General features: G+C 31.6%; 1 protein-coding gene across 1 annotated transcript; it reads left to right on the top strand.

Moving 5' to 3' along the window:
• The first annotated feature begins 2,832 nt into the window (after positions 1–2,832).
• On the top strand, positions 2,833–8,376 carry LOC124929316 (homeobox-leucine zipper protein ATHB-15). The gene is made up of 19 exons (XM_047469646.1): positions 2,833–3,061; positions 3,338–3,662; positions 3,767–3,926; positions 3,992–4,092; positions 4,175–4,265; positions 4,369–4,464; positions 4,560–4,673; positions 4,737–4,820; positions 4,972–5,127; positions 5,197–5,271; positions 5,362–5,468; positions 5,549–5,741; positions 5,923–6,108; positions 6,208–6,288; positions 6,892–7,026; positions 7,134–7,453; positions 7,567–7,672; positions 7,770–7,919; positions 7,987–8,376. The coding sequence occupies exons 2-19, from the start codon at positions 3,457–3,459 to the stop codon at positions 8,131–8,133; spliced, it is 2,508 nt and encodes an 835-aa protein (XP_047325602.1). The 5' UTR covers positions 2,833–3,061; positions 3,338–3,456; the 3' UTR covers positions 8,134–8,376.
• The last annotated feature ends 5,251 nt before the right edge of the window (positions 8,377–13,627 follow it).

Here is a 13,627-nt window from a genome sequence, read left to right as displayed (position 1 = left end):
ACCTCCAATCTTAGAGGGCAGAGAAAAAAAATTCATTCTCTCCAAACTTTAAAACTGAACTAATAATTAACCGTATTCATAATATTATCTTTTGATGCAAAAATATGATAATATAATATATATAGATAATTAAGATGCATGAAGAATACAAAATATTATGATGAACGTAGCCCCCACCTATAGAACTAAAGGCCAATACATAGGGGCTATATTTGTATGTACGACGGTATAAATTAAATGGAAACTTTAGACTGCCAATTTAATGTTCTTGTTCAAACTTCTTTGTAATCATACCTAACAATTTTACTCTTATATGACAAGTTTATTATTATTATTATACTTTTAAAATAAGTGTTACACAATTTCACTCCTTCCTTCTTTTGTTAACAACTAATTTCTTATCCTCCTAAATTCTGTATCCATTCTATTCCTTTTTATTAACTAATTATGTAGTGTATGAATAGCATCACAAATTGACTATAATCATAATTTTCGTTTACATATTAAATAAGATAAAGATATTATTTCGATTCCCACTTAAAACGCCTTAAATGTTAGTGTCAGAGTTATGGGGTCAACTAGCATCCTATATTTAAAAATAAACAAATTACATATTATTTATTTGTTATTTGGAGTATATGTATAAATAATTTTAAATATTTAGTTAAAGATTATATTTTGTTTAAGAATATGTGTTTATTGGACATTCATATTGGACACTTGCATGTGTGTTGGTTGATTGCGGCAATGAAATAATATTATAATTTATTTGAGTTATTTTTTATTAAAAAGATAAATTTATTTTATCAATTTATTTATTTGTGAATATTACAAATAAAGTCTGAATCTCATAAAAACAATTTAGTACAAATTATTATATTATTTGTCATAAATTATTTAAAAGTAATTCAAAAATTGTTAAAAAATCACTAAATGTTTGTGAGCAACAAATAAATAAGAAAATAGTTCACGACACAATTTTCAGTTCAATATATAAAAAAATCAAAATTTTGGTACATCGTGCTAACAAATTTAAAAGCTTTTCTTTTGTAACTATTAGACTTTTACCATATATTTGTTTATCTTTTCAATAATACGAACTTGTTCATCATCGACATATTCTTTCAATGCATTCGAATGAAGCATCGTGAATTAAGGTTTTGTTGCGGGTTGTTCAATATCTTATATCCGTGTAGTCTTGTGCAATTGAGTTGTGTTTTTATTTCCTATTTGGACATATGTTGATTAATTTATAACAACTATTTCCATATTTATTTAATTTCTCATAAAAATCCATTTTTATATTAATGTGAATCAATAAAAAAAAATTATTATTCATTAGCAATTCTCTCATCCAAGAACCTGTTCATAAACTCATACAATTCAACACTAATCAGATCTCTCGAACTCTCTAGATTTGTGAATTTAATTAGTTAGGATTATACATTTTACCATACAAATATAACACATAGGAATTTATCTCTATTTAGTTTTGTATTTTAAATATCAACTAAAAATATAACTAATACAAATCTTTATTTTTCAGTTTTATTTATTAAATGATTTGATATTTTAATTAATAAATACAAAATTTTAAACCAGTATTCTCTTTTTTTAGTTTTTTATTAATAAAATATCTTAATATTTTATTATATATATATAATTAAATTAATAAATATTTATCTTTTTAAAATTATTAAAATGATATATATATATATATATATATATATATATATATATATATATATATAATTTGTCATAAAAAAGGTTTAGAAATAAGAAAAATAGTCAACAACCACACATTTATAGTTCAATACATCAAAAATTTAAAATTTCTGGTGCTATTGAAATTGAAATTTTTTATTTTCATCCATGACTTTGGACTCTTTTTATATTTTTGAACTTGTTCAATGTCATATTCTTCTCATGCATGCGAATGAAACATCGTGATTAAAGTTTTGTCGCGGTTGTCTAATATCTTTGTCGTCTCCCTCGTCCAATTGAGTTGTGCTTTTATATCATATTTTGATACAAGTTAACTATTTTCATATTTTTTTATTTGATTTACAAAATATCCAACTTTATAAAAATGTGAATCATAATAGAAATTCGGTAATTAAATATTAGTAATCAATATTTTCTTGTTTGAAAAAAAAAAGTAACACAAGTTATAGCTAACAAGCTTTAAAAGGTTATGAGAAGAAAAAAAATACTTTTAGACCGTGTTTATTTGGGTAGGAAAAGGACAAAGGCAGTGATGGCACTTTTTTAGATTTTTATTACAACTAATAATTTAATCATATAATTAAAGCTTTTATCATCAACTTCCTTGGTTAAATTAATACTTTATTTAAATAATTTGATTCAAATTAAATTTATATATGATTTAATAATATTAATAAATAATAAAAACATAATTTAAAGCTTTAAAGGTGATTCAAACAAGGTAAACTGAACAAGTCCAAATACGGACACAACAATAATGAACTATTACCCCAATTTCTCACCTCAATAATTCACATAACTTAAATAAATAAAGATATATAAAATTTGAAAGAAAAAAAAGGTGACAGTGGCGCGTAAGGGCATTTTGGTCCAGAAGAAATAGAGTTCGTTTGTGGTGAGTACAGTAGAGAGGGAAAGAGAAAGCTCTAAACCGGACGGAAAGTGAAAATGGCAAATCCAAACCAAGCAAGACACAACAACGAACATCACAAACAACAAAAATGAATTTACCCAATACAAAAAGTCTCTCTCTTTCTCTCTCCCCTGTCTAGGGTTCTTCTGTAGCATCTACTTCTCTTTCACTTTCCTTATTTCTCAGTAATCTCAATCTTTCTCTCTCTTATGGTTATGGTTATGTTATTGTTATGTATGTACTTATGCTTTGTCTAATGGAGCTCTGTTATGTAGTTGAACGATGATGATGGTGATGATGAAGTAGCAGAGGAATGAATCTCCGTCAATATGAAGAGAAAATTCTGTTTTTGATTTATAGCTGCAAGTGAAATCTTCATTTCTAACTTGGTGAGGAAGAAGGCACTTTGAATCAACTAATACAGTACGCCTATTCGATTCTCTTTCTTATTTGCGATCTGAGAAAAAAAAACAATTCTTTAGACTCAAAGCTCGAAAATCGAAGGATTTGCACGTTATCGTGCTTGGTGTTTCATATTGGGACTCAGCTGACAAGTTATTGGTTTCTTCAAATCTTCTTGCGTTTCGTGATCACTGAATATTTTATACGCATGAAATTCTGTAGAGACATTCTCATCTAATACTTGTTTACACCTTCCTTCATTTGTCTGCTTTTGATGGTGAAAGTTGTTGTTCACAGCTAAGTGCTTCAATTCCTTCTCCGAGACAGGTAGAGAAAGAAAGAAAGAGAGAGAATTTACTTTCCCCTTTGAGCTTGTGTGTTCTTCAAAGGTTCTTTTGGGGGAGATCGATTTGATTATGGCACTATCCTGCAAGGATGCTAAAATCGCGATGGATAATGGTAAATATGTTCGTTACACGCCTGAGCAGGTTGAAGCCCTTGAGAGACTGTATCATGAGTGCCCTAAGCCTAGTTCCATTCGCCGGCAGCAGCTCATTCGTGAATGTCCTATTCTCTCCCATATCGAGCCCAAGCAAATCAAAGTTTGGTTCCAGAATCGAAGGTTGGTCTGTCTGTCTGTCTAGTTTGATTTAGTTAAGATATAATATGTCTTAACAGATTTAATAAAACAATAGTCTGTCTGACTGTGGGTGTTCGTTATTTCAGATGCAGAGAGAAACAGAGAAAAGAGGCTTCACGGCTTCAAGGTGTTAATCGAAAGCTGACTGCCATGAACAAACTTCTGATGGAAGAAAATGATAGGCTACAGAAGCAAGTTTCGCAGCTGGTGTATGAAAATGGCTACTTTCGCCAAAATACCCAAAACGTGAGATCGATTCATTTGTAAATCCAAAGTGAGTTCAATTTGATTAAATTCATTTGTTGGTGCAGGCGACACTTGCTTCCAAAGATGCAAGTTCTGATTCAGTGGTGACAAGTGGTCAACACCATTTAACTCCTCAGCATCCGCCAAGGGATGCCAGTCCTGCAGGGTAAGTGGGCATATTGGTGGGTTTGATTCTTTTTATCATATCTCGTGGCTTGTAATTTTGGCACATTCTTCTGTATTTTCAGGCTTTTGTCCATTGCAGAGGAGACTTTAGCAGAGTTTCTTTCAAAGGCCACTGGAACCGCTGTTGAGTGGGTCCAAATGCCTGGAATGAAGGTAAGTCTGAAAAATTAATAAGTGCAAGGAACTGTTAAATTTTTAAATGTTCCACATTTTCTTAATTTTAAAAATAAATAAATTGTTACTTTGATTTGGACAGCCTGGTCCGGATTCCATAGGAATCGTTGCTATTTCTCATGGTTGCACTGGTGTGGCAGCCAGAGCTTGCGGCTTGGTTGGCCTTGAGCCTACAAGAGTGAGTTAGTTCTGTTAATTACATTTTTTTTGGTAATAATTGCTTGTATAGTGATCTATTAAATGTAGAAGATAATTGTCTGTTGCAATTTCCAGGTTGCAGAAATCCTCAAAGACCGACCATCATGGAATCGTGATTGTCGGGCAGTGGATGTTCTAAATGTGCTTCCTACTGCCAATGGTGGAACCATTGAGTTGCTTTACATGCAGGTATGCCTGGATGAATTTATTTAGCAAAAACCTGGAGTCTTGAAATCCTCTTGATGTTTGTAGCTCTATGCGCCAACAACTTTGGCTCCTGCACGTGATTTCTGGTTGCTGCGTTATACATCTGTTATGGAAGATGGAAGTCTCGTGGTTAGTGTTACTTCACCTTTTTTTTTCTGTATATAAAAACATCTAAATACAGAGACATAAACAAAAGTGTTTCCAAATGGGTTATGCTCGTGAAATCTATAGTTAGCTAGCTTTTATTTGTTGTGTCTGAAATGAACGGTTGAATTCTCAGGTCTGTGAAAGATCCCTTAACAATACCCAAAATGGTCCAAATATGCCACCTGTTCAGAGTTTTGTTAGGGCAGAAATGCTTTCTAGTGGCTATCTTATCAGGCCTTGTGATGGAGGGGGGTCAATGATTCACGTTGTTGATCATTTGAATCTGGAGGTAAAGGCAACACACTTTTTATTCTCTTTTTCTTCTTTTAACTAGTTTAATAAACACACTTAATGTTAGGCATGGAGTGTGCCAGAAGTTCTACGTCCACTATACGAGTCATCTGCAATGCTTGCTCAAAAGACAACAATGGCGGTAATTTTTTTCATCTGCTTTGATTGTTTTGAACTTTTCTTGCTCTCAAGAGTTTTTCGTTTGTAGTTAAAGCTATATACACTTATACAGGCTTTGAGGCAGTTGAGGCAGATAGCTGAGGAGCTTTCTCAATCAAATGCCACCAATTGGAGCAGAAGACCTGCGGCTCTGCGAGCACTTAGCCAGAGGTTGAGCAGGTAATTTCATCTTCTAAATATGATTTGCATTATGATTTATGATTATGTCAAACCATAACCTAATAGGTAATTTCTTTTAGGGGTTTCAATGAGGCTCTTAATGGGTTCACAGATGAAGGTTGGTCTGTGATGGGAAATGATGGCACAGATGATGTTACCATCCTTGTGAATTCCACTCCTGATAAATTGATGAGCTTAAATTTGACATTTGCAAATGGATTTCAATCTGTTAGCAATACTGTCTTGTGTGCACGAGCTTCAATGCTTTTGCAGGTCAGTTTATATATCCTTAGCCTTTATTTCCTTACATGATCTTGGCAAGGAATTGGTTGAGTGGAACTCAAAAAATTCTCATGAATGACCATTATGAATTGAAACAAAGCTTTATTGTGTACTAGTCTATAAGTTTGTAACCTTTGTTATTCACCTAACATATTGTGTATTTCTATTTCAGAATGTCCCCCCTGCAATTCTTCTGAGATTTTTGAGGGAGCACAGGTCAGAATGGGCAGACAACAGTTTTGATGCGTATGCAGTTGCAGCAGTTAAACTTGGTCCTTCTAGCTTGCCTGGGACACGAGTAGGAAGTTTTGGGAATCAAGTTATACTTCCATTGGCTCATACTATTGAGCATGAAGAGGCAAGACATGTCATCAGAACTGTTATCCAATGAATTTTGTGTGATTGTTTTATTTAATTTTGAACAATGTCAACTTGCATAATACGATGTTACTTTCAGCTGTTGGAGGTTATCAAGTTGGATGGCATCGGCCATTGTACTGAAGAGGCAATGATGCCTAGAGACTTGTTTCTTTTGCAAGTAAGTTTTGTTTCTTAAAACCATCCTTCCCTTTTGGTTTCATGTTCAGTAGTATTTACAGTGGCATTTTGTTGTTAGCCATGATAATAACTCATACGACCCTTCCTAGTACAATTTAGCTTATTTGAAAGTTGTTATTTTGTCATGATCCTGTTGAAAAACCTTCAAAAGTAAAATTGAAAAACTGACGGCTAAAAATGTAAGTAATTTAATTTTTACTTTTTCTGTTTGGTACAAATTTTTTGTGGATCATGTTCTTTTTTGGATGATTTTCGTAATTTCATTTGATATACAAATTATTTTTTACATCAGGACTCAAATTATATTGTAATTATTTGTTTTATTTGGTAGAGATTTTTTCACATGATGAGATTATTGTTGAGATCATTTTGATTTTTCATCAACATAAAAAATGTAAAATTTTCAAAATCATGATCAGTGGATAACAAAACAGGCCACTTTGATGACATAACTTAGAATTCTCACTGAGAATCTTCTGGTTTTTGTACATAAACTAATATGTACATTCATTGTTTAGTTTGTGTTTCCCTAAAACCTCATCTTCATTCCTATTCATTTTCTTCTCCTTCTTTCTTACTGTAGTTGTGCAGTGGAATGGATGAGAATGCAGTTGGCACTAGCTCTGAACTCCTCTTTGCTCCCATTGATGCTTCTTTCGCCGATGATGCACCCCTTTTACCATCAGGCTTTCGCATTATTCCTCTAGATCCTGCCAAGGTGAAATATCCATCTTCTCTAAATTTCTTTGTTTCAGTAGTATTATCCTCAGTCATCTCTGCCTATCCCTTGTATTTTTCTTGTTTAATTAAAAATATAAGCTACAGGAATCCTCAAGTCCAAATCGTACTCTCGATCTTGCTTCTTCCCTAGAGATCGGGTCTGGAAATAAAACGTCCAACAACTATTCAACTGGCGGAGGATGCACGCGATCAGTGATGACTATAGCGTTTCAATTTGCATTTGAAAGCCACATGCAGGATCACGTTGCTTCTGTGGCTAGGCAATATGTGAGGAGCATTATTTCATCTGTTCAAAGGGTTGCATTAGCACTTTCGCCATCCCATGGCTCCATTGGCGGTCTTCGATCTCCGTTGGGAAGCCCTGAAGCAAATACTCTTGCCCAGTGGATCTCCCAGAGTTATAGGTATTACACTTGTGCTGCTGAATTCATAGCATGTCATATTTTCTTATTTGTTTGTATATATGCTCTTATTTGAGTATGTTAGTGATCAGATTTATTACTCTCCCTCTTGGCAGGTGCTATTTGGGTGCTGAGTTACTAAATGCTGGTGATGATGGAGAAGATTCGGCTCTGAAAATGGTTTGGAATCACTGTGATGCTATTGTATGCTGCTCGGCAAAGGTGTGCATCTCTTGATTATTTGGAAGTAAAATATGGTGGGTTATGTGGTGGATGTGAGTTATTAATATTATGGGTGTGTTTGTTTGTTTGCTTGCAGGCATTACCTGTATTTACTTTTGCGAATCAAGCTGGTTTGGACATGCTCGAGACAACTTTGGTTGCACTTCAGGACATAACTCTAGAGAAAATCTTTGATGATCATGGAAGAAAAACTTTATGTTCCGAGTTCCCCCAAATAATGCAACAGGTAATTAAGTAATCTTTTGAAACTCAAATATGAGATCATGTTTTAATAATGACCATTTTTGGTGCAGGGTTATGCTTGTCTTGAAGGAGGAATATGTTTGTCGAGCATGGGCAGGCCAATTTCATATGAGAGAGCTGTAGCTTGGAAAGTACTGAATGAAGACGACAATCCTCATTGCCTCTGTTTCATGTTCGTGAATTGGTCATTTGTGTGATTCTGGGTGGTGGTGTAATGTTTGAAGACAACACACTATTGCTTTTCTTTCTTACCTCTGCTTTTCCTTTGCTTTCTTCAGAAACTTGGTGAACATTGTTGTATGCTTTTCATGACTTACAAATCTAGTATGCTCTAAACATTAATTAGCTTATGTAAACTCTCAACTACATTATCTGCCTTTCTTTTGTCTATAAATCCTATCTATGGAGCATCAAAAAGGAACACTTGTTAGGTTTTGATCAATTTTCAATGAATCTAAGAATGATGGTGAATTGGGTTGAAGAAAACACAATTTTCATTTAAACATAACTAACCTTCAAAAAGTAGTGGAGGAGTTAGTACAAAAAAATAAAATAAAACTGCAATTAAGACATTTTTTTCCACTAAAACAAACAAGTTTAAACATTTTTAACTAAGGTAATTAATAAGAAACCAATTAAGACCAAACCTAAATCCTAAATAACAGCCGATTATTTCGAGATTTGAGAGAATAATTAAAGTTAAAACTGAATTATTTTATTAAAATAAGAGAAGTGTCATGACAATATCAATATATCCTTGAGACAAAAAAAAAGTTAAAAGTACAATCTTTCTTATCTTCATATAATCTAAGTTGAATTTATCACTGTTAACATTTTACTTTATAGATTTTGATCAAATCAAATCAATTAATGAGAGTGAACTTTATTGAGTTAATTATTTTCATTAAAATGATAATAAGACAAGTTTAGAACATTGTCTCAATTTTATTATTAGATAAGATAAAATTATATGGACATTAAAAGAAAAAAATTATTTTCATGAAAATCTTATTTACAACTTTTTGTTCTCAAAATTTATTTTTAGGAAGACACGAAATACCACTTTTATAACACTATATAAATCAGAATGTTTCGAATATTTTTTTTTTGTCTTACTTGAGCTAATCCTATGAGTTAAAGTGTTTTTTAGTGACTCAAATTTAAGGAATAAGGATGTCAACGAGTACCTGAACTGTCGGTAGTGAAATACTCATCTCGAACTCATTTTTATTTTATTATCCGACCCCGAACCCGACGGATATCTTTATTTGTATTCCTATCCCCGACTGGTACCTCATTACCCAATGAAAATATGAATTTATATTTATTATTTTTTAAATATTAAAAACACAAATAAAAATATTATTTTGTGTAGAAGTTGAAAAATATAACTGCTTTATTATTATTACATATTTGAAGTTTAATAAAAATGAAAGGTTAAAAAAAGTTGAACGAAATCGAGATTTAAAATACCCGAACTCGACTATCGAGTATTCACGGATATCAAATCCATATTCAGGACAACAAATGTCTTGAACCATAGTGTTTTATCTTTTGATAACTGTATAATTATTCATTGTTAAAAGATAGCTTTCTTTTCTTGTAAAAAGCTTTCTTTAGTTTCTTCCACTTCTTTAATTGCTACTTGACATTGCCAAGACGTTCATCCTTGTAATATAATATATCTTTTATCACTAAAAAAAGAAATAATTTTTGATGAGTCATTTTCATCTAGAAACAACACATAAGAATTAATGGGAGAAGAGCTCAGGCAGCCCTCCAAACAGGGACTAAGATTTTGACAGTTAGGTTAATTTTTCTTACTTCAGAAATAATATTTTTTTGGATATGAATTTTTATTTATTGAAAAACTAGTTTATTTAAGTTATTTAGTTATAAAAGTATTTAATATTATAAACTAAAAACTTAAGAAAATTTTGATATTTTATTTGATTAATTTAATAAAAAAGAAAGAAAATATTAATTAAATCCAATTGAAACATGTTTAGGGTAAATTTCCGGTTAGTTCACATTTAAAAAAAAAAATTATATTTAAACTCATTAGAATAACTTAAATAACAAGTCTGGTTAAGATATCCAAATTTTATAGTTCAATTCCATGTTTTCCAGATATCTAGATTTTAATATTAGCTAAAGATGGGCAAAATGATGATTAGAAAGGTTGACTCAGGATATATCTAAATGAAATGCATGTCCAAATTTCATGATATATAACGTTTGTTCAATAGTAATTGGGTTATTTAAGATTTTTATTACATGTTTTTCTTAATTCAAACAAAAATTATTTAAAATTTTAACCGGTTGATTTATTATAATATAAAAATAAATTATAAGTATTTGAGTGGATAAATTAATTATTTTAATAAATAAAAAAACTCAACATCAAACCTATAATATTTAATTTTTTTAATATAATAAGTTAGTATGACACACCGTTATTTTAGATTTTGTAAGAATCATTCTTAACACTAACATGAATCCTGTGCAATATAAATATTTTACATAAAATTAATTATTCAAATTTAATTAATTTAAAATTAATTTTAATTTATAAAAATTAAGTTCAATTCAAAATTTAGTATTAACATATATTTTAAAATTTATTAAATATCTCAAATTTAAAAATTAATTTTATGAGTTTGAAATACACTTAAAAGAAAAGTAAATTTCTTATTAGTAAGAATCAAATAAATTACACAATTTATCTGGTTAGTTATTATAAATCGATCCAAAATTTTTATTTAAAGTTGTGTCATACATTTTGTTTTTATATATCTAAAGTAATGTTAGACGTGCTTTATACTATTACCGACCTCTTATCTATTACCGCGACATTTTTTACTGCCACTTCGACAAACCAACCACCAATCACACAATCCACATCTCATATCATGATTCACACACTTCTACACACCTATTATCTCTCGTTAAATTAACCACCAATCTCAATTGACCTCTCATGTCATGACCTCACATTTTTCACATGCCTCTTATGACACTCGATAAATCAACCACCAATCTTAATCGATCTCTAATATCGTGAGCTCACACTTTTTAACATTTCAGTGAATCAAAATTTCATTCATATTATTTTTAACCATCAATATCTCCTTTATTATCGGCCTCTTATCCCTATAAATCCCACTTCTCATCTCATAATTTTTACCTTTACCGTGGTAACCACCAATCGACCTCTTATCTTGTGACTCACACTTTTTCATATTAATATTTATCCACTCGGAAAATCACCAACAAATTCCAATCAACCTTTAATTTCATGACTTCACACGCTTTTACAATTCAATTAATCAGCATCTCATTCATATATATATATATATATATTTAACCAATAATATCTCATTATTATCATCATCTTTTATATTACCGTGACCTCTCTTTTTATCCCCACTTCGGTAAACCAACCACCAAATCTCAATCGACATTTCATCTCGTGACCTCACACACTTTCACACACCTCTATCCTTATCAAGCCAACACTAATCCCTTAATCAACCTCTCATATTGTGACTCACATTTTTTTATATGTCTCTTTATCCCTTCGACAAATAACCCACTAATCACAATCGACCTTTAATCCCGTGACCTCACACACTTTTACATTTCGGTCAATCAACATCTCATTCATATATATTTTAACCACTAGTATCTCATTTGTTACCAATGTCTTAAATTATTCATCATTTTCTGCAAACCAACCACCAAATCTCAATCGACATCTCATCTCATCTCATGACCTTACATACACTTTCACATCTCATCTCATGACCTTACACACATTTTCACACATCTCTTATTACTCATCAAACCAAACATAAATCTCCACAATCAACCTCTCATCTTGTGACTCACACTTTTTCATCTGTCTCTTTATCCCCCGGCAAACCACTCACCAATCATAATTTCGACCTCTAATCTTGTGACCTCACACACATGTTTATACTCTAGTCAATCAACATCTCATTTATATATTTTTAACCGTCGATATCTCCTTTTATTGTCGTCTTCTTATCCCGAAAAATCAATCACAAATCCTTACCTTGCATATCATCATATTTACTCTTATTGTGACTTCTTTTACCCCCACTTCAACAAATCAACAACCAATTCCCAAATCAACCACTTCGGTCAATCAACATCTCATTCATATATTTTTAACAACTAATATCTAATTTGTTAAAAGACCTCTTATATTTACCCTCACTTCGGAAAACCAACCACCAAATCTCAATTGATATTTCATCTTGTGACCTTACACACTTTCACACACCTCTTATCCTCTTGGTAAACTACCCACCAATCTTAGTTGATCTCTTGTGATTCACATTTTTTCATATACTTCTTTATTCACTTGAAAAACCACCCACTAAATCTTAGTCGACCTCTTGTGACTCACACTTTTTCATATGCCTCTTTATCCTCTCGACAAACTACCCACCAATCTTAGTCGACCTCTTTTACCCCCACTTTAATAAATCAACAACTAATTCCAATTGATCACACACTTCTTTCCCTCGTCAAACCAACCATTAATCCCCCAATTGACCATAATCTTGTGACTCACACTTTTTCATATGTCTCTTTATCCCCTCATATGCCTTTTTACCCACTCGACAAACAACTCACCAATCTTAGACAACCTCTTTTACCCCCACTTTAACATATCAACAACCAATACTAATTGATCACACACCTTTTATAACTTATCAAACCAACAACTAACCTCTAAATTGACCATCATCTTGTGACTCACACTTTTTCATATGCCTTTGTATCATTTCGGTTGACAAACCACCCACCACCCGATCTCCATCTCGTGACCTCACACTTTCAAATTCCTTATATCCATTATTTAAAAGTTGTGCCACCATATATTATACTCAAGAATGCATTCCGTAACATCGATCTCTCAAAAATTTATAATACTCACTTTAAAATTTGCAGTTTTTGGGATTTAAACCATGATCTTAAACATGAAATTAATGTGAACACCTTAACAAGTAGACCATTTGAGATTGTTGAAATAATTTTATAATTTTGTGTATGTATATATATTTTGTATTAAATGTTTATTACCAATTAGTTAATTAGTCGATATTTTGTGACTCACACTTTTTCATATGTCTCTTTATCATATTTTCACACGCCTCATTATCATATTTTCACACACCTCTTATTATTCAGTAAACAACCATCCATCTCAATCAAATTTTCAAATGCCTATTATTCCTTAGAAACCAACCACCAATCTCAATCACAGTTTCACACACCTTTTATCCTTCAGCAAACCAACCACCAGTTTCAATCGACCTCTAATCTTGTGAAATCACGATCCTTTGTTACCCACCTCTTATCCCTTGACAAACCACATTCCAATCATACTTTCAAACGTTTCTTATTCCTAGGAAAATAAACCACCAATCTCAATCGACATTTAACTTCGTAACCTCACACTTTGGTCAATCAAATATTTGATTCATATTTTTTAACCACTCTCATTTGTTACTGACCTATTATCCCTTGGAAAACTATACCCCAATCACACTTGGTTTAAATTTTATATTTGTTTGGTTAGGTTGCAAGTTCAAACATACATATAGCATTTTTAATTTTATTTTTAACCATTTTAAATTTATGGGCAGGTTAACCCAC

Source organism: Impatiens glandulifera, chromosome 3, assembly GCF_907164915.1.
Source record: "Impatiens glandulifera chromosome 3, dImpGla2.1, whole genome shotgun sequence".
Taxonomy (NCBI): Eukaryota; Viridiplantae; Streptophyta; class Magnoliopsida; order Ericales; family Balsaminaceae; genus Impatiens; species Impatiens glandulifera.
This window is presented reverse-complemented; position numbering and strand designations above follow the sequence as displayed.

Coding starts and splice junctions, on each gene's coding strand:
- LOC124929316 (XM_047469646.1), top strand. CDS start 3,457: ATGGCACTATCCTGCAAGGATGCTAAAATCGCGATGGATAATGGTAAA. Junction 4,465..4,559: donor TTGGCCTTGAGCCTACAAGA/GTGAGTTAGTTC, acceptor TGCAATTTCCAG/GTTGCAGAAATCCTCAAAGA. Junction 5,469..5,548: donor CTTAGCCAGAGGTTGAGCAG/GTAATTTCATCT, acceptor AATTTCTTTTAG/GGGTTTCAATGAGGCTCTTA.